Source organism: Paralichthys olivaceus, chromosome 2, assembly GCF_024713975.1.
Source record: "Paralichthys olivaceus isolate ysfri-2021 chromosome 2, ASM2471397v2, whole genome shotgun sequence".
NCBI classification, from domain to species: Eukaryota; Metazoa; Chordata; class Actinopteri; order Pleuronectiformes; family Paralichthyidae; genus Paralichthys; species Paralichthys olivaceus.
In genome coordinates, this window is record NC_091094.1 from 1328297 (window position 1) to 1350000 (window position 21704).

The 21704-nt window shown below is 42.8% G+C and overlaps 2 protein-coding genes across 10 annotated transcripts in view; both read left to right on the forward strand.

Annotated features, from left to right (window-relative positions):
• LOC138405623 (NACHT, LRR and PYD domains-containing protein 5-like) overlaps window positions 1-21704 on the forward strand; it is a 224199-nt gene that overhangs the window by 87704 nt on the left and 114791 nt on the right. The window contains exon 15 of the mRNA XM_069515397.1: window positions 12038-12211. Within this exon, the coding sequence (XP_069371498.1) occupies window positions 12038-12211 (174 nt within the window). The remainder of the gene's footprint in view (window positions 1-12037; window positions 12212-21704) is intronic.
• LOC138405822 (semaphorin-3D-like) overlaps window positions 15513-21704 on the forward strand; it is a 7464-nt gene continuing 1272 nt past the window's right edge. Inside the window, exons 1-8 of one of the 9 annotated variants that reach the window (XM_069515752.1) lie at window positions 15513-15653; window positions 16183-16282; window positions 17319-17407; window positions 19022-19063; window positions 19361-19518; window positions 19607-19932; window positions 20722-20864; window positions 20989-21704. The exon at window positions 20989-21704 is cut by the window's right edge and continues 1272 nt beyond it. In XM_069515752.1, coding sequence (XP_069371853.1) covers window positions 19043-19063; window positions 19361-19518; window positions 19607-19932; window positions 20722-20864; window positions 20989-21483 — 1143 coding nt within the window. In that variant the 5' untranslated portion in view covers window positions 15513-15653; window positions 16183-16282; window positions 17319-17407; window positions 19022-19042 and the 3' untranslated portion in view covers window positions 21484-21704. Of the gene's footprint in view, window positions 15654-16182; window positions 16283-17318; window positions 19064-19360; window positions 19519-19606; window positions 19933-20721; window positions 20865-20988 lie in introns of those variants that run through there. The other 8 variants (XM_069515769.1, XM_069515756.1, XM_069515772.1 and 5 more) reach the window with 8 other exon arrangements.

Genomic DNA, 21704 nt, shown 5'->3' on the forward strand with positions numbered 1-21704 from the left:
CCTCAGTCATCTGTCCCTCACCCAGCCTGTCAGTCACGTCCACCTCATCAGTCCAACTCCATTCATGAAGTGTCAGTGAGTAACATGTGGACAGAGACCGAGCACTCGTCCTCCTCAGGCTCTCAACAATAAGACACGTTCTTATTGAAGCACGTTGGACAGTTGATGAGTATAGAACCAAACAGGAAGTGACTGTCAGGAGCCATCTCTACTTTAAACAGTGTTTAATGACACAAACCTACTCAGTGACCAAACACACAGAGAAGAAGGTGATGAATGAAACAATGGTCCAACATGTCTGATGTGATATTTATCTTCAGGTCACAGACTGGACTGAGGTCAGCAGCATGTTGAGAGTCTGTGTTGACATGATGACGATCCACAATAACAGGAGGACACATTCAAATATTCACATTTCTTTATCCAGGTTGAGTCTCTGTGTCCAAATAATCTATTGTTACTGAATCAGGACTCGTCTTTAGTCCAACATGTCTGATTTCATATTTATCTTCCATGTTATGAGTCTGTGCTGACATGAATATCTGTTATTTTCACACATGAACTCAGATTCATTTACAGTTAAGTTTTATTCTTTCTTCAGGTTGAAGGACTGCAGACTGTCAGAGATCAGCTGTTCTTCTCTGGCTTCAGCTCTGAGGTCAAACCCCTCTCATCTGAGAGAACTGGATCTGAGCTTCAACAAGCTGCAGGACTCAGGAGTGAAGGAGCTGTGTGGTCTTCTACAGAGTCCAACCTGTCCACTGGAGACTCTGAGGTCAGTTCACTGACTGACTTTTGTAGATCTCATATCTATAACACAGCATTTATACACAGTTCATCTCATTTAATACTAATTGTATTATTTTTTAAATAATCTTATTTTCCTTTTTTATCAACAACATACAGCAGCTTTGTAATCCAGTAAGTGCTAAATGCTAATACAGAGGTGTGTCTGTTGCATTTCCGTCCCCTCCCCTCTACATGCCCCTTCCCCCGAAAACAAAAATCTTATCATACACAACAACTCAATTCAATTTAGTTCAATTTTATTTGTATAGCACCAAATCATAATATACATATCTCAAGGCTCTGTACATAGAAGGTCAAGACCTTAACATCATATTAAATCTAGAGAAACCCAACAGTTCCCACAATGAGCAGCACTTTGAGACTGTGGAGGAAAAACTCCCTCATTAACAGAGAGAAGCCTCTAGAACCAGACTCAATGTGGAGACATCTGCCTCCACCGGTTGGGGTGAGCAAAGAAAATGGGGGGAGGAGAGGAGAGAGAGGGATAGTGGGGAGGGGGAAGTAGGGGAGAGGGGGGGCGAGAAAGACCGGGGACACTTGAGCACCATCAGGCATCAGATCTGACTTGTTAAAATGTGAACAACAGTGTAAAGACTATTAATTATTATTGATGACAGACACATTTGATATCATAATGAATTACTGAGATATTGTAATTAGTAATAGTAAAAGTTGTTGTCCTGAGGTTCAGGGGTCAGAGATATCTGAGATGAGAGAGAAAAAGAGAGAGAGAGACTATGGGAGGACAAAGTGAAACAGTCATTGACATGTATTAAAATAAATAAATGAATGAATGTGGGGGGGCAGAGAGACAGAGAGAAGTGGACAGGTGCTCAGTGCATGATGGGAGTTCCCCCAGCAGTCTAGACCTATAGCAGCTTAACTAAGTGATGGGTCAGGACCTGATCCAGAACTATAGACTTTATCAAAGAGGAACGTTTTAGTTTAACTTTAACTTTAATGCTGAGATGGTGTCTGCCTCCTGAACCCAGAGTGGGAGCTGGTTCCACAGGAGAGGAGCCTGGTAGCTGAAGGTTCTACCTCCTGTTCTGCTCTTACTGACTCTAGAACCACAAGAGAGCCTGTGTTTTGTGACTGAAGTGATCTCTTTGGATAATATGGTGTTATCAGCTCTTTGAGATATGAAGAGCTTGATTGTTAAGAGCTTTAAATGTGAGGAGCAGGATTTTGAAATCTATTCTGCATCTTACAGGGAGTCAGTGTAGAGAAGCCAAGACAGGAGTAATATGATCTCTCCTTCTAGTTCCTGTCAGCACTCGTGCTGCAGCATTTTGGACCAACTGGAGACTCTTTACCGATTTCCTGGGGCATCCTGATATGGAAAATAAAAGCTCCCGCCTGCTTCCTGAACAGGCCCCGCTGAGCGGCTAATGCTAACAGCGGTGTCCCGTCCAGGTCACAGGGGCTCCTGCTGGAGGCTGGAGGCTTCGGGCAGGTTACCAGAACCAAAAAATTGGAAATTAAAAAAGTAATGAAGCCTAGAACCAGGTATGGACAGGCCTCTGACACAGGAGTCTGTGGCCATGGTAGAATAGCAGTAGATATATTTTTTAGTACCAACGTGAACACATTTAGATTCATTCCATTTGAATTAGTCTTGTCTTGCTTTTCGGCAGGATGTAGTTTGTATTTAAGAGTAATTAATGATGAATGTGAGATGAGTCCAGGCTGTGCTTGTGTGTTCGTTTAGGCATCGTCATGTAGTTCATTCATAGTTGTACATAGTCAGAGCATCCTGAGGTCCAGGGAACGACTCCTGTGTCAGAGGCCTGTCCATACCTGGTTCTAGGCTTCATTATTTTTTTAATTTGGGTCAGCTACTACATGGGAGACAATCAATGGAGCTGATTTATGAATCAAAATAGCAGTACCCCTAGCTTTACTGTTGAATTTAGACTGGAGCATTTGTCCAACACAATCTTTCTTCATTTTCAGGTGATCTCTATTTTTAGCTGAGTTTGTTGAAGAAATGCAATGTTGACTTTAAGGTGTAAGAGATGAGAGAATACTTGATGACGTTTGATTGGATGGTTAAGTCCCCGAACATTCCAGCTGATTAGATTCATGTGGCAGCCGTTTCTCCCTGAAGTTGAGGGAGCAGGTGTTGCCATCAGAGTTTATGGAAGAAGAAAATGTGAAGGATCATTTTATACCTTTTGTGATGTATCTGAGTTAGCTGTGTAACTCTAGTCGACCTTAGTACGTTCAAACATGACCAAGTAAATACAGATAAAACCTTCAACACAAACAATGAACACATCAACCCCAACCTCCCCATTATCCTCAGTGTCATTCTCTAAAGAAAAACACAAGACTCCCAAAGCTTCCAAGCTTTTTCTGAGATCACACTCTTGGTCTCAGCCACTGTCTCTTTAATAGAAAAGTATTTGAGCTATAATCAGTCTATTAAACTAGTGATTCAATTATCTGATAGAGAATCAACATGAGGTAGAACCCCCCCCCCCCCCCCCCCCCCCCCCCCCCCCTTTTTGTTTTTAATAAACAATCCAATAAAATAAAATATATTAGATAAAGAAAATACCTGCAAATGTACTTAATGGGCCGTCACAACATAAAGAGAGAGAGAGAGAGTCACAGGTTTGGATCATGGCCATAGCCGGAGATCATTGACATATTATGCATAGACTATATAGTGGTAACGTAAACCCCCGGACCGCCCGGGGAATGTAAACGAGCGTACCCTAGCGGAGTTTGCCCTTTGACCTCATGACCTCATTTGTTGTCAAGTGAAGCTATGCCCGAACGCTTCATTTAATATTAATTGAACATAATTCCTCTTCAGACATAACTTGAATCCATTCATTCATTAATCTGGGACATTTTAAATATTCAGCTACTTGTTAAAACTCATCTGTGTTTAGTTCTGGATTTCATAAACTGATCTGCAGGACAGAGACCGGGTCCAAATAATCTATTGTTACTGAATCAGGACTCGTCTTTAGTCCAACATGTCTGATTTCATATTTATCTTCCATGTTATGAGTCTGTGCTGACATGAATATCTGTTATTTTCACACATGAACTCAGATTCATTTACAGTTAAGTTTTATTCTTTCTTCAGGTTGAGGAGCTGCAGTCTGTCAGAGATCAGCTGTTCTTCTCTGGCTTCAGCTCTGAGGTCAAACCCCTCTCATCTGAGAGAACTGGATCTGAGTGACAACAAGCTGCAGGACTCAGGAGTGAAGGAGCTGTGTGGTCTTCTACAGAGTCCAACCTGTCCACTGGAGACTCTGAGGTCAGTTCACTGACTGACTTTTGTAGATCTCATATCTATAACACAGCATTTATACACAGTTCATCTCATTTAATACTAATTGTATTATTTTTTAAATAATCTTATTTTCCTTTTTTATCAACAACATACAGCAGCTTTGTAATCCAGTAAGTGCTAAATGCTAATACAGAGGTGTGTCTGTTGCATTTCCGTCCCCTCCCCTCTACATGTCCCTTCCCCCGAAAACAAAAATCTTATCATACACAACAACTCAATTCAATTTAGTTCAATTTTATTTGTATAGCACCAAATCATAATATACATATCTTAAGGCTCTGTACATAGAAGGTCAAGACCTTCACATCATATTAAATCTAGAGAAACCCAACAGTTCCCACAATGAGCAGCACTTTGAGACTGTGGAGGAAAAACTCCCTCATTAACAGAGAGAAGCCTCTAGAACCAGACTCAATGTGGAGACATCTGCCTCCACCGGTTGGGGTGAGCAAAGAAAATGGGGGGAGGAGAGGAGAGAGAGGGATAGTGGGGAGGGGGAAGTAGGGGAGAGGGGGGGCGAGAAAGACCGGGGACACTTGAGCACCATCAGGCATCAGATCTGACTTGTTAAAATGTGAACAACAGTGTAAAGACTATTAATTATTATTGATGACAGACACATTTGATATCATAATGAATTACTGAGATATTGTAATTAGTAATAGTAAAAGTTGTTGTCCTGAGGTTCAGGGGTCAGAGATATCTGAGATGAGAGAGAAAAAGAGAGAGAGAGACTATGGGAGGACAAAGTGAAACAGTCATTGACATGTATTAAAATAAATAAATGAATGAATGTGGGGGGGCAGAGAGACAGAGAGAAGTGGACAGGTGCTCAGTGCATGATGGGAGTTCCCCCAGCAGTCTAGACCTATAGCAGCTTAACTAAGTGATGGGTCAGGACCTGATCCAGAACTATAGACTTTATCAAAGAGGAACGTTTTCACTTTAACTTTAATGCTGAGATGGTGTCTGCCTCCTGAACCCAGAGTGGGAGCTGGTTCCACAGGAGAGGAGCCTGGTAGCTGAAGGTTCTACCTCCTGTTCTGCTCTTACTGACTCTAGAACCACAAGAGAGCCTGTGTTTTGTGACTGAAGTGATCTCTTTGGATAATATGTTGTTATCAGCTCTTTGAGATATGAAGAGCTTGATTGTTAAGAGCTTTAAATGTGAGGAGCAGGATTTTGAAATCTATTCTGAATCTTACAGGGAGTCAGTGTAGAGAAGCCAAGACAGGAGTAATATGATCTCTCCTTCTAGTTCCTGTCAGCACTCGTGCTGCAGCATTTTGGACCAACTGGAGACTCTTTACCGATTTCCTGGGGCATCCTGATATGGAAAATAAAAGCTCCCGCCTGCTTCCTGAACAGGCCCCGCTGAGCGGCTAATGCTAACAGCGGTGTCCCGTCCAGGTCACAGGGGCTCCTGCTGGAGGCTGGAGGCTTCGGGCAGGTTACCAGAACCAAAAAATTGGAAATTAAAAAAGTAATGAAGCCTAGAACCAGGTATGGACAGGCCTCTGACACAGGAGTCTGTGGCCATGGTAGAATAGCAGTAGATATATTTTTTAGTACCAACGTGAACACATTTAGATTCATTCCATTTGAATTAGTCTTGTCTTGCTTTTCGGCAGGATGTAGTTTGTATTTAAGAGTAATTAATGATGAATGTGAGATGAGTCCAGGCTGTGCTTGTGTGTGTGTTCGTTTAGGCATCGTCATGTAGTTCATTCATAGTTGTACATAGTCAGAGCATCCTGAGGTCCAGGGAACGACTCCTGTGTCAGAGGCCTGTCCATACCTGGTTCTAGGCTTCATTATTTTTTTAATTTGGGTCAGCTACTACATGGGAGACAATCAATGGAGCTGATTTATGAATCAAAATAGCAGTACCCCTAGCTTTACTGTTGAATTTAGACTGGAACATTTGTCCAACACAATCTTTCTTCATTTTCGGGTGATCTCTATTTTTAGCTGAGTTTGTTGAAGAAATGCAATGTTGACTTTAAGGTGTAAGAGATGAGAGAATACTTGATGACGTTTGATTGGATGGTTAAGTCCCCGAACATTCCAGCTGATTAGATTCATGTGGCAGCCGTTTCTCCCTGAAGTTGAGGGAGCAGGTGTTGCCATCAGAGTTTATGGAAGAAGAAAATGTGAAGGATCATTTTATACCTTTTGTGATGTATCTGAGTTAGCTGTGTAACTCTAGTCGAGCTTAGTACGTTCAAACATGACCAAGTAAATACAGATAAAACCTTCAACACAAACAATGAACACATCAACCCCAACCTCCCCATTATCCTCAGTGTCATTCTCTAAAGAAAAACACAAGACTCCCAAAGCTTCCAAGCTTTTTCTGAGATCACACTCTTGGTCTCAGCCACTGTCTCTTTGATAGAAAAGTATTTGAGCTATAATCAGTCTATTAAACTAGTGATTCAATTATCTGATAGAGAATCAACATAAGGTAGAACCCCCCCCCCCCCCCCCCTTTGTTTTTAATAAACAATCCAATAAAATAAAATATATTAGATAAAGAAAATACCTGCAAATGTACTTAATGGGCCGTCACAACATAAAGAGAGAGAGAGAGAGAGAGTCACAGGTTTGGATCATGGCCATAGCCGGAGATCATTGACATATTATGCATAGACTATATAGTGGTAACGTAAACCCCCGGACCGCCCGGGGAATGTAAACGAGCGTACCCTAGCGGAGTTTGCCCTTTGACCTCATGACCTCATTTGTTGTCAAGTGAAGCTATGCCCGAACGCTTCATTTAATACTCATTGAACATAATTCCTCTTCAGACATAACTTGAATCCATTCATTCATTAATCTGGGACATTTTAAATATTCAGCTACTTGTTAAAACTCATCTGTGTTTAGTTCTGGATTTCATAAACTGATCTGCAGGACAGAGACCGGGTCCAAATAATCTATTGTTACTGAATCAGGACTCGTCTTTAGTCCAACATGTCTGATTTCATATTTATCTTCCATGTTATGAGTCTGTGCTGACATGAATATCTGTTATTTTCACACATGAACTCAGATTCATTTACAGTTAAGTTTTATTCTTTCTTCAGGTTGTATTGCTGCAGACTGTCAGAGATCAGCTGTTCTTCTCTGGCTTCAGCTCTGAGGTCAAACCCCTCTCATCTGAGAGAACTGGATCTGAGTGACAACAAGCTGCAGGACTCAGGAGTGAAGGAGCTGTGTGGTCTTCTACAGAGTCCAACCTGTCCACTGGAGACTCTGAGGTCAGGTCACTGACTGACTTTTGTAGATCTCATATCTATAACACAGCATTTATACACAGTTCATCTCATTTAATACTCATTGTATTATTTATTTAATTATTATATTTTCTTTTTTATCAACAACATACAGCAGCTTTGTAATCCAGTAAGTGCTAAATGCTAATACAGAGGTGTGTCTGTTGCATCTTCGTCCCCTCCCCTCTACATGTCCCTCCCCCCGAAAACAAAAAACATCTCATACACAACAAATAGAAACAAACAAACAAAACAATAGTAATAGTGACAATAATATCTCTAAATAAAAAGATGAACAAACAAAACAAAAGGATAAACAATAACATGAAATGAAGTCAAATGTCAACTTTCACAAGAAAAACTTCAGGCAAAACAACAACAAATAATAATGAGCAAATGTCCATACAATCCAGTAAAGAGGAAGACATATATGTCAATCACAGCTGTCTCCATGTCAAATGTTTTACACCTTGGTTCAAACACAAATCAGTCACAGAAGGGTACACAGCTTTAGCGTCTTCATGTGTGCTAGAAATGGTTGCCACGTCTTATCCAATGTACCTGTTGAACCACCTAACGTCCACCTTATTTTCTCCAGATGTAAAAACTTCAGAAGTTCTGTGGTCCATAGCACATGAGTGGGAGAGGCCTCCTGCTTCCATTTCACAAGGAGAAGTCTCCGAGCAATTAGGGAGGCGAAAGCAATAGCATTGGAGTAATGTTTGGGAAGGAGAGCGTCTTCAGAAACTCCTCCAGAAATTGCAATCAAAGGGGGAGGGGTTAAATTGAGTCCAAACACCTCAGAGAATGTCTCAAATATAGACGTCCAATAATTGTGAAGATTTGGACAAGTCCAAAAAGTATGAATGAGGGAACCTGTGTCTGCCTTACATCTGTTGCATAAGGGCTCTAACCCTGGATCAATCTTTGCTCATGTTTCCTTTGACAAATGAAGCCTTGTAGAACCTTCAATTGTAGGAGTCCATGTCTGGCACAGATGGAGGAAGAACGTACTCTATGAAGGACAGACTGCCACATGTCCTCTGTTATTGTGTTTAGAACAAGGTCCATCTGTTTGGAGATGTACTGGAGAAATCCTTCATCAGATAGCAGGAGAGGGTTAAGCCTCCATGAGTAAATAGAATTTTGATGAGGAGAGCTGAGCTCTAACACCAGAGGGCTATGATCAGATATTACAATACTATTATACGTGCATGCTTTTACCTGAGATAATCACTTTTTATCAACCAAAAAGTCATGGATGCACGAGTATGTTTGATGTACAGGAGAGAAGAACCAGTGTTGTCTGATGGATAAAGAAGTGGCCATGCGTCAACGACCCCATCGGTCTCCAGATACGACTGCAGAACCAGAGCAGACTTTGAGAGTGGTGACGGTCTTGTGGAAGAGCGGTCAAGTGTAGGGTCCATGATAGTATTCATGTCTCCCCAAGTAATAATGAGTGAGTGTTAATACCAGGTAATGAGTGAAGAACGTTTCTGAAAGAATCACTATCGTCCCAGTTGGGGGCGTATACATTAGCTAAGAGTAAAGGGCGTTAAATAAAGAGCCAGTTACAATTACATAACGGCCATTTGGGTCAGCTACTACATGGGAGACAATCAATGGAGCTGATTTATGAATCAAAATAGCAGTACCCCTAGCTTTACTGTTGAATTTAGACTGGAACATTTGTCCAACACAATCTTTCTTCATTTTCGGGTGATCTCTATTTGTAGCTGAGTTTGTTGAAGAAATGCAATGTTGACTTTAAGGTGTAAGAGATGAGAGAATACTTGATGACGTTTGATTGGATGGTTAAGTCCCCGAACATTCCAGCTGATTAGATTCATGTGGCAGCCGTTTCTCCCTGAAGTTGAGGGAGCAGGTGTTGCCATCAGAGTTTATGGAAGAAGAAAATGTGAAGGATCATTTTATACCTTTTGTGATGTATCTGAGTTAGCTGTGTAACTCTAGTCGACCTTAGTACGTTCAAACATGACCAAGTGAATACTGATAAAACCTTCAACACAAACAATGAACACATCAACCCCAACCTCCCCATTATCCTCAGTGTCATTCTCTAAAGAAAAACACAAGACTCCCAAAGCTTCCAAGCTTTTTCTGAGATCACACTCTTGGTCTCAGCCACTGTCTCTTTGATAGAAAAGTATTTGAGCTATAATCAGTCTATTAAACTAGTGATTCAATTATCTGATAGAGAATCAACATAAGGTAGAACCCCCCCCCCCCCCTTTTGTTTTTAATAAACAATCCAATAAAATAAAATATATTAGATAAAGAAAATACCTGCAAATGTACTTAATGGGCCGTCACAACATAAAGAGAGAGAGAGAGAGTCACAGGTTTGGATCATGGCCATAGCCGGAGATCATTGACATATTATGCATAGACTATATAGTGGTAACGTAAACCCCCGGACCGCCCGGGGAATGTAAACGAGCGTACCCTAGCGGAGTTTGCCCTTTGACCTCATGACGTCATTTGTTGTCAAGTGAAGCTATGCCCGAACGCTTCATTTAATACTCATTGAACATAATTCCTCTTCATACATAACTTGAATCCATTCATTCATTCATCTGTGACATTTTAAATATTCAGCTACTTGTTAAAACTCATCTGTGTTTAGTTCTGGATTTCATAAACTGATCTGCAGGACAGAGACCGGGTCCAAATAATCTGTTGTTACTGAATCAGGACTCGTCTTTAGTCCAACATGTCTGATTTCATATTTCTCTTCCATGTTATGAGTCTGTGCTGACATGAATATCTGTTATTTTCACACATGAACTCAGATTCATTTACAGTTAAGTTTTATTCTTTCTTCAGGTTGAAGTTCTGCAGTCTGTCAGAGATCAGCTGTTCTTCTCTGGCTTCAGCTCTGAGGTCAAACCCCTCTCATCTGAGAGAACTGGATCTGAGCTTCAACGAGCTGCAGGACTCAGGAGTGAAGGAGCTGTGTGGTCTTCTACAGAGTCCAACCTGTCCACTGGAGACTCTGAGGTCAGTTCACTGACTTTTGTAGATCTCATATCTATAACACAGCATTTATACACAGTTCATCTCATTTAATACTCATTGTATTATTTTTTAAATTATTTTATTTTCCTTTTTTATCAACAACATACAGCAGCTTTGTAATCCAGTAAGTGCTAAATGCTAATACAGAGGTGTGTCTGTTGCATTTTCGTCCCCTCCCCTCTACATGTCCCTCCCCCGAAAACAAAAAACATCTCATACACAACAAATAGAAACAAACAAACAAAACAATAGTAATAGTGACAATAATATCTTTAAATAAAAAGATGAACAAACAAAACAAAAGGATAAACAATAACATGAAATGAAGTCAAATGTCAACTTTCACAAGAAAAACTTCAGGCAAAACAACAACAAATGATAATGAGCAAATGTCCATACAATCCAGTAAAGAGGAAGACATGTATGTCAATCACAGCTGCCTCCATGTCAAATGTTTTACACCTTGGTTCAAACACAAATCAGTCACAGAAGGGTACACAGCTTTAGCGTCTTCATGTGTGCTAGAAATGGTTGCCACGTCTTATCCAATGTACCTGTTGAACCACCTAACGTCCACCTTATTTTCTCCAGATGTAAAAACTTCAGAAGTTCTGGAGTCCATAGCACATGAGTGGGAGAGGCCTCCTGCTTCCATTTCACAAGGAGAAGTCTCCGAGCAATTAGGGAGGCGAAAGCAATAGCATTGGAGTAATGTTTGGGAAGGAGAGCGTCTTCAGAAACTCCTCCAGAAATTGCAATCAAAGGGGGAGGGGTTAAATTGAGTCCAAACACCTCAGAGAATGTCTCAAATATAGACGTCCAATAATTGTGAAGATTTGGACAAGTCCAAAAAGTATGAATGAGGGAACCTGTGTCTGCCTTACATCTGTTGCATAAGGGCTCTAACCCTGGATCAATCTTTGCTCATGTTTCCTTTGACAAATGAAGCCATGTAGAACCTTCAATTGAGAATCAACATAAGGTAGAACCCCCCCCCCCCTTTGTTTTTAATAAACAATCCAATAAAATAAAATATATTAGATAAAGAAAATACCTGCAAATGTACTTAATGGGCCGTCACAACATAAAGAGAGAGAGAGAGAGTCACAGGTTTGGATCATGGCCATAGCCGGAGATCATTGACATATTATGCATAGACTATATAGTGGTAACGTAAACCCCCGGACCGCCCGGGGAATGTAAACGAGCGTACCCTAGCGGAGTTTGCCCTTTGACCTCATGACGTCATTTGTTGTCAAGTGAAGCTATGCCCGAACGCTTCATTTAATACTCATTGAACATAATTCCTCTTCAGACATAACTTGAATCCATTCATTCATTAATCTGGGACATTTTAAATATTCAGCTACTTGTTAAAACTCATCTGTGTTTAGTTCTGGATTTCATAAACTGATCTGCAGGACAGAGACCGGGTCCAAATAATCTATTGTTACTGAATCAGGACTCGTCTTTAGTCCAACATGTCTGATTTCATATTTATCTTCCATGTTATGAGTCTGTGCTGACATGAATATCTGTTATTTTCACACATGAACTCAGATTCATTTACAGTTAAGTTTTATTCTTTCTTCAGGTTGATTCACTGCAGTCTGTCAGAGATCAGCTGTTCTTCTCTGGCTTCAGCTCTGAGGTCAAACCCCTCTCATCTGAGAGAACTGGATCTGAGCTACAACGAGCTGCAGGACTCAGGAGTGAAGGAGCTGTGTGGTCTTCTACAGAGTCCAACCTGTCGACTGGAGACTCTGAGGTCAGGTCCTTAAATCCTTGAATGTTCAGTGTTCCAACGTTCTTTCTTATTTGGTCATTATCTATCGAAATCGAACTGTCTCAGTTCTGCTCACTGTCCCTCAGTCATCTGTCCCTCACCCAGCCTGTCAGTCACGTCCACCTCATCAGCCCAACTCCATTCATGAAGTGTCAGTGAGTAACATGTGGACAGAGACCGAGCACTCGTCCTCCTCAGGCTCTCAACAATAAGACACGTTCTTATTGAAGCACGTTGGACAGTTGATGAGTATAGAACCAAACAGGAAGTGACTGTCAGGAGCCGTCTCTACTTTAAACAGTGTTTAATGACACAAACCTACTCAGTGACCAAACACACAGAGAAGAAGGTGATGAATGAAACAATGGTCCAACATGTCTGATGTGATATTTATCTTCAGGTCACAGACTGGACTGAGGTCAGCAGCATGTTGAGAGTCTGTGTTGACATGATGACGATCCACAATAACAGGAGGACACATTCAAATATTCACATTTCTTTATCCAGGTTGAGTCTCCGTGTCCAAATAATCTGTTGTTACTGAATCAGGACTCGTCTTTAGTCCAACATGTCTGATTTCATATTTATCTTCCATGTTATGAGTCTGTGCTGACATGAATATCTGTTATTTTCACACATGAACTCAGATTCATTTACAGTTAAGTTTTATTCTTTCTTCAGGTTGGAGTGCTGCAGTCTGTCAGAGATCAGCTGTTCTTCTCTGGCTTCAGCTCTGAGGTCAAACCCCTCTCATCTGAGAGAACTGGATCTGAGTAACAACGAGCTGCAGGACTCAGGAGTGAAGGAGCTGTGTGGTCTTCTACAGAGTCCAACCTGTCCACTGGAGACTCTGAGGTCAGGTCCTTAAATCCTTGAATGTTCACTTTTCCAACGTTCTTTCTTATTTGGTCATTATCTATCGAAATCGAACTGTCTCAGTTCTGCTCACTGTCCCTCACCCAGCCTGTCAGTCACGTCCACCTCATCAGCCCAACTCCATTCACCTGCACACACCTGCTCCTGATCACTAGTGTCAGTGAATAACATGTGGACTGAGGCCGAGCACTCGTCCTCCTCAGGTTCTCAACAATAAGACACGTTCTTATTGAAGCACGTTGGACAGTTGATGAGTATAGAACCAAACAGGAAGTGACTGTCAGGAGCCATCTCTACTTTAAACAGTGTTTAATGACACAAACCTACTCAGTGACCAAACACACAGAGAAGAAGGTGATGAATGAAACAATGGTCCAACATGTCTGATGTGATATTTATCTTCAGGTCACAGACTGGACTGAGGTCAGCAGCATGTTGAGAGTCTGTGTTGACATGATGACGATCCACAATAACAGGAGGACACATTCAAATATTCACATTTCTTTATCCAGGTTGAGTCTCCGTGTCCAAATAATCTATTGTTACTGAATCAGGACTCGTCTTTAGTCCAACATGTCTGATTTCATATTTCTCTTCCATGTTATGAGTCTGTGCTGACATGAATATCTGTTATTTTCACACATGAACTCAGATTCATTTACAGTTAAGTTTTATTCTTTCTTCAGGTTGAAGGGCTGCAGACTGTCAGAGATCAGCTGTTCTTCTCTGGCTTCAGCTCTGAGGTCAAACCCCTCTCATCTGAGAGAACTGGATCTGCGTGGAAACAAGCTGCAGGACTCAGGAGTGAAGGAGCTGTGTGGTCTTCTACAGAGTCCAACCTGTCCACTGGAGACTCTGAGGTCAGTAGATGGTTGGAGTCAGTCCACGCTGCTTTCATCAGTATTTTACTAAACACAGTCAGTATCACAGTGAAGATCCAGGGTCTGGACCAGAAGCAGGATTTGTGGTTATCAGGTTAACTTCAGGTTTAGTTTTTCAGTCCTACGAAGCTCGTTCACTTCTTATCGGGGTAAATCACCATGGTAACTGATGATGGACGGCTAACCTGCTCCAGAGCAGGTGAAGTTGGAGATCAACCTGTTTAAAAGCTCCGCCCACTGAGCAAAGTAACTACACTGTTGTGTGGACATGTTGAAGTGTCTTCGTAGTTCAGGCCTCAGTGTTTCCTCAGTGAAGCTGTGAGAGGACAACGATGACAGACTTCAGGATTGGACAGAAACACAGAGAGACAACAGTCGGCCAATCAGACGAGCCAGAAGCCGGTTGTGATCGTTTGATTGAGTTGATGTGAAGACGACAGTTGTTGTTGTTTTCATGTGAACAGGAAGTGAAGCTGGACCACAGCTGACAGCCTCACATGATGAGCAGAGACGTCTTCATCTGATCTGAGACACTTTGTTCTCTCACTTCATCAGTGAACAACTGATCAGTTGGCTCTTTGTCACAGCTCTGAGATCAGTGTGACTGAAGCCTCAGAGAAGCATCATCACCATGGTAACCATGAGCTGTCTCTACAGAGCAGAAGCTCTGCTGAGGTCCATCTGTCTCATCTGTCCATCTGTCTCATCTGTCCATCTGTCTCATCTGTCCATTTGTCTCATCTGTCCATCTGTCCATCTGTCTCATCTGTCTCATCTGTCCACTGACAGTTTGTCAGAAGCACATGTTCATCAACACACAGTGAAACATGTCTTCACCTGTAACAGCAGGAAATCCACCTCTCAAGTGTCCACTCTGCACGTTCACATGCAGAGGAAACACACGTGATGGTCAAAGTGTGTGCAGCTCTTAGCGTGTTCATTCCAACACGTGAACATGAAGCAGAGAGGAAGCTGCTCCACCTCTGAACAGGACTGAAGTCCCTGCTGCTCTTTATACTGGATGTGCTGCATCACTGACTCACAGCTGATGAAGTGAGTCTCTGTTAACACTGATGTCTTCTTCTCTCAACAGATGGACGTGATCTTTGTGAAGGTGAGTGTGAAGAGGACAGTGTGAAGAGGACAGTGTGAAGAGGACAGTGTGAAGAGGACAGTGTGTGTGGACGGAGGCTGAGCTGTGTCCTGATGATCCAGAGGCTGAAGCAGCAGCAGCTTGTGTGTAGTCTCCAATTCACCCAACCCCTCATCTGCATGTGTTTGGACTGTGAGATGAAGCCGGAGCACCTGGAGAAAACACGGGGAGAACATGCAAACTGCACACAGAGACACCGCATCTGAACCGGGATTCAAACCACGAACCTTCTTGCCCCAAAATCTTGCCCCTCGTTATGGATTGTGTTTATTCACATGAAGAATGTGTTTATTGAAATGACACCCAGCAGAATATATAAACCCTCGATACAGAGTCACATCTAGTGTATCTAAGTCTGTCTTTATCATTGTCCACCTTTGTCCCTCAGTATATGTCCATGTGTGTATAACCACATCCTGTCTGTTTGCTTCAGGTTCCTGGATTCACATCACACGTTGATTTAGTTGGACACAAAGTGTGCTGACTGCTGATTGTGGTCAAATTAAACCAATAGGTTAGTTAAAAAGTGTGTTAAGTTTAAAGAACAGCCAGTGTTCTGTTTTCTGTTGGAGCATCCGAGTGAGCACTCTTTATTGTTTGTAGTCTTCAGAAGTAGCATCAGAGTGATGTCCTCACCGCTCTGTCCCAGGGCGCCTCTTCTCTGCTCCTTCAGTTAGCTCCGTACTTCTTCAAGTTCAGCTCAGAGAAAACTAACAGCGATAATAATTCACGGTGTTCCTGAAAGGTTTTCTGCTGCGCTTCTGCCCTGGAGACTATTTGTCTGTAAGTAGTGTGTATAAGCAATCTCATGTTAACTTTCTGATTGAGCTGCTCATCGGCACTGCTCTGTTAGCAATTAGCACAATATTAGCACAGGAGCTAGCTCTTTTTGCTAATTCGTTGTGACTGCAGTTTTTGACCGTTTGGCTGTTTTCATACAGAAAAGGACATTTATACTTTGTAGTGACAGTATGTGTATAGTACTAACCTGTAATGTGTTATAGGAACTTAACTATGTTCTTCTTTTCTCTGTAATGTTCCAGTTGTACAACACAAATCAAACCCAGTGAATAACAAGAAGAGTCGAGCCTCGTGTGTTCAGTGAAGACTTGGATGTCCTCTGGCTGTCTGGCTTTGCTCAAGGTTTCGCGCTGCAAGGGCAGGACACAAAGTGAAACCCATTTAAATCACTTTGAGTCAGACACATGAATTTCATCGTATTTCATTGCCAGCCTTTTTGAGACGGAGCTACTTCATGGGAACTGAGTCATACGAAGGGCTGCCAGTTTGATAGTTATATATTATTATTAATGATAAATGATTCTCATCTGTGTGAAGACGCTGATCACGTTCATGATTTCTCACAGTAATTATCAACATTGACTTAACAAGGTGGGAAACAGATGATATCAGGGTTCAACACTTTATTTCTATGAATCTCAGCAAGTGTTTACATTTTCAGACGATCACTTCTTCAACATTTCATCAGACAAATGTTCCATTTTCACGAGCCACCGACCGACCGTTAACAAATCATAGTCAGGAGTCAACTTCAGAATGAGAATAAACATTTGACAGAATCAAAAATAAATCATTCAATGAATTAGAAACGCATATCAAATCTAAGACGCAGCTCACTGGTGAGTTGTGTTATTTTTAGAACAGGCCTGCGGGCGACTCATGTGGTCCTTGGGGGCGACCTGGTGCCCACGGGCACCGTGTTGGTGACCCCTGGTGTAGGGTATAGGTTCGTTTGACACACACACTCACTGTAAACATACATGTGCAAAGGAGATTTCCCACAGCACGACCTCTGAGGTTTACGAGGCTCCCTGGGATCATTGTAACGTGTGTGTGTGTGTGTGTGTGTGTGTGTGTGTGCAGTATGTTTACATGCAAATGTCTACATACAATCATCCCATGATATTTTCCTCCATGAGCAGATTCATGTGATTTCCTCATGTTCTCAGTGAACATGTGTAAACACATTGGCTGCTTTGACTGTAGCAGCTGGTTTGTGTAGCAGTTGTGTGTTGTTGGTTACTACGGTTACCACTGTAGGATGTGTGATGTGTGCACCATGAGTTTTCTCTCTTCACTGTATATTTAGTTATTTTGGATTTATTGTGAATGTGGATGAAATGTGCGTTGACTCGAACGCTCTCCTGTTGCCGTGCAGATGATGGGAAGGTGGTGAAGGCGGTGTCGGTCATCAAACACAACTGGGACACAGAGGAGCTCATTCTGGAGGAGCTGACCGTCTTCCAGGTGACGTAGAGTTTCAATACTGCTTCTGATCCAGGAACCAAAAGAACTCGAGCTTTCACAGGAAGCTTCGTGTTTTTTTACCCACTGTGTGAAGTTTCTCACAGTCTCTCCAGCCCCCGACCCAAGAAATACTGGAGCAAGAGGTTGGAAGCATATAAAGTACGGTGATTTGAGCTGGTTCCATTACGCTGCTGCCACTAAACTGAGAAAGAAAATCAGAAGGCTGACGACGTTTTCATGGTTTTATCTTTTAACAGAACTACTTCTTAGGATGAAACATGTTCGTCCGTATCATTTTTCACTTTGATTTGATTTGTGGAAATCATTTCACTGCTCTTCTTCGTTCTCTGTGAATCCTGACACACGCACACACACACACACACACACACACACACACACACACACACACACACACACACACACACACACATACACGCAGGACTTTAATGCCTAAAACCCAAGTTTGTTGTAATGTCTCTCACTGCTCATCTTCCAGCTCTGCACCCTGTGATGTTCTGTGTGTGCGTGTAGTTTTTCAGTGGAACGTGTTCATCTGGACAAACTCCCCAAAAGAGAAACAAGCAGATATCAGGACGCATATTTCCCAAGATCCTCTGTGTTTACAAACGGACCAGGAAGACGAGCAGAGAGATGACAAAAATAGGAAAAGCACATTTTTGTGTGTTTCTGTTTTTAAACAGATGAAGAAGATGAGGAGGAAGAACAAGGAGAGGATGAAAGAAAAGGGAAAGAGAATCAAAACACTGTGCAGGTGAAGGGAAGGAAGGACGAGAACAAACAAACAGGAAACCAGGCGTTCGTTGTTTACCAACAACTGAGACAGGAACTGAGTCATTTCTGGGTGTAAAGAGCCGGAAGTGACCGTACAGCTGCAGGAGCAACTGACAGGTTGTTTGGATCCTGACTGGGTTTCAGGTCGGAGGCTGTAGTCGGTCGGTCTGTGGGCTTTGAGTTTCCTTCATCCACCCCTCGGCTCATTCAGAGCGGTCGAGGGTCACTGACTCTCCTCTGTGAGGCCATGAAATGAGTCAGTGGTCCAGAAAAATGGAGCTCGGGGGTAATTTATCCACCTGATGGAGAGAGAGACTCATTAGATTTCTGACCTCAGAGCGAGGCCGCAGCATTTAACGTTCACCTCAACCTCTGCACGGCTGAAATATCAGTTCAGGTAAAGATCAGTCACCGTTTCTGTGTCGGTCACATGAGCCTCCACTCCTCCTTTTATTTTCCAGCTTTGTCTTCAGACTGTGTGGTTTGTTGCGACTGAATGAACGAAGCTCAGTGAAGAACTATTTCAAACGGCGTCTTTAAGGCTCCTGAGGTCGTTAGAAAACTGAGACACACAAACATTGAACACCAGGCTGTGAAGAAGACGAGGGAGAAGAGGAGTTTTCATGTTCAGTGTGATCAACTTGAATTTCTAAAATGAAATGTGACACAATCTGGTATCAAATGCATAGAAATGTGTCTGTTAATAAATCTACGTGGATTCGTTCGGCTCATCGTAAACAGCTGTAGATGCACGTTGGTATAAACGTGTGTTTTTGTGTGAAGCAACAGAAACATTCATCCATTTTTCTTTTTATTCCACAGAGTCCGACTCCCATCCTGAGCATGAAGCTGTCGACCAAGAGGGTGCGTCCTCTGACTTTTGTTTACATGCACGGAAACCATCTGATGCGAACATTTCTCGTACAAGTTTCAGCAAAAGTCGCGCGTGCTTAGGACGACACCAATCTGACATTGGGGGATGGGGAAAGAATAAGAAACCCAATAGGATCCTTGCAGCCGTCACTGCTCAGGCTCTAATTAGTCCAGTAAATGTTGTGTTCAAAGTTGTGTTGTTTAGTTGAGACTTGTGTTGTTGTTACAACAGTATAATGAACTCTCAATAAAATCAATCTCTCTCTGTGTCGTCCGTCTCGACCACAGCAACAGCTGTACGTGTCCGGCGAGCTCAGCGTGGCCCAGCTGGGGCTCCAGAGGTGCGAGCTGTACGGGACGGACTGTGCTAAGTGTTGTCTGGCCAGAGACCCCTACTGCTCCTGGGATGGACAGACCTGCTCCAGGTTCTTCCCCACCAGCAAGAGGTAGAGAGGGACAGAGGGGTAATGAGGACACCACACATTCATAACAGTTACCACATGTACATCACACTTTCCCCTGGTTTGGTGTTAGGCGGGCACGGAGACAGGATGTGAAGTATGGAGACCCCTGGAGTCAGTGCCCAGTCACAGAGGACGGTGAGTTTGATATGAAGTCTCTTTATATCAGAGGATCTGAGAGGAGGATTTCCTCCATCGATCATGTGTTTAAAGTGACGCAGCGATGGAACGCAGAACCACGGTGGTCTTCGCTGTTCGTCCACATAAGAGATCGGCATAAATCCACAGCTGTGTTTGATTCTCACGTCTGGATCCATCCAGAAGCTCCAGCTCCTCCTGTGTTCAGTCTGAGCAGGGTCTTCAGTGTGTCCTGTGTTTATACTGGAAATGTACTTGAAGGTAAATTACAATGTCTCTCATTAGAGCTCGCACCTTCGCCAAAGCCTCATGGTCCCTTCAAATATATAAATGTGTTAGTGCTGATTTATTGCATCAAGATCCAAACTGATCTCCTACAATACGATGCACAGAGGGAAAGAAGGACCTGCTAAAATATTGACGTTTTATCATTTCAGCCTTGATGCTTTTTCATGTCTGATTTTGAAGTTTAATGATCAGCTTTGTTCTAAAGTCACAGTTTGATCAACATAATTACTGTACTAAATATATAGTATATAGAAAGTATAAAATATGTATATAAATATACAAATATTTGACCTTTTTTAACTACCTTCAAAAATAGTATCACAGATAGTAAATTCTATTTACTACTGAATGCAACAGGAACACACTGAATATTTAAACAGTTCATTTTGTACAATAATTTATTCAGCAAGAACATTTTCCTAATGTTTGATTATTTCTCCAAAACCAAAGTTTCAACTGTTGCACGATAACAAACCAATAAAGTTTCTACAGATTTAAAATACCTTCTTGAATATTCTCTGCTGCAGGTAGACATGGGGCGCACTCTAGGGGCCGTTCTGTGTAACTGCAGTTTTCTCCGCTTCAACACAGTGGCAGTAAAGATTATTGAAGTTAAAGAAATGATGAAGTGGTTGACATCTCAGAAATGTTTCTTTAGTTTCTCTTCCTGTTTAGAATGTGTGTTCCTCCTTTTTTCGATTCACACAAATCACCTGGTGAATATTTCCCCTGATCTGTGTTTCTCTTCTTTCTCCTCGTCAGACTCTGACGCTGTGGAAGAGAAGTCGGTGTACGGCGTGGAGGGAAACTCCACCTTCCTGGAGTGTGTTCCTTGGTCACCTCCGGCCGAGCTCAGGTGGACGGTGCAGCGGCACACGGGCAGCTCGCAGCAAACTGAGGACAGAGTGAGTCTGAATCAGTCAACATCTGCTGGAGACGTATCAGAGGAGAAGACATGATGAGATTCAGTGTATACACACAAACACATTTTGTCACCATGAAACCTGCTTCTCTCTCTCTCTCTCTCAGCGTCCTCACAGCGATGACGACCGCTCTCTCCACATGAAGCGTGGTTTGCTGGTTCAACGCCTGGAGCTGGCTGACGCAGGCGTCTACACCTGCAGCAGCCATGAGCACTCCTACAGCCAGGTCCTGGCCCGATACCGCGTTCACATCATCCCCAACCACAGCCTCCACCCAGCTGCCCGACACCAGCAGAGCCACGGCCCCAACCACGGGAAGACTGGCCCGGTGGGGGGAGCCCTACCTGTGTTCCTGGGCCAGTCCGGGGCCTCTCACCCGCCCTCGTCTCTGCCGGGACTTGGGAACTCGTGGCCGCCGCAGCACCGGAGCTACAAGGACCTGCACATGGTGGGGACCAAGAGTCTGAGCGTGGACGAGTACTGTGAGCAGCTGTGGTACCGAGAGAAGCGCCGGCAGCAGAAGCTCCGCACTCTGAAGCTGAAACAGGAGAGCAGGAAAGCTCGGGTGAGGAGGAACAACCCTCCTGAGGTTCCTCTCTAGTCGGCTGCAGGACAAAGACTCTGGACAACAGCTCCTGTGAACTCAGAGGACAAGAACGCTTTGTTTTTGAGCAAATCATTCCAATGGGTAAAAATCATTAAAGACTGAGTGTCATGAAAACAAGAGAGTAGTATTTACCTCACCTGAATATCCGACACCACAGAAAACATGGAAAGAGCAGTGTAGAAAGGTTCTTTGTCTCTGAACTCATGTCGTCATTA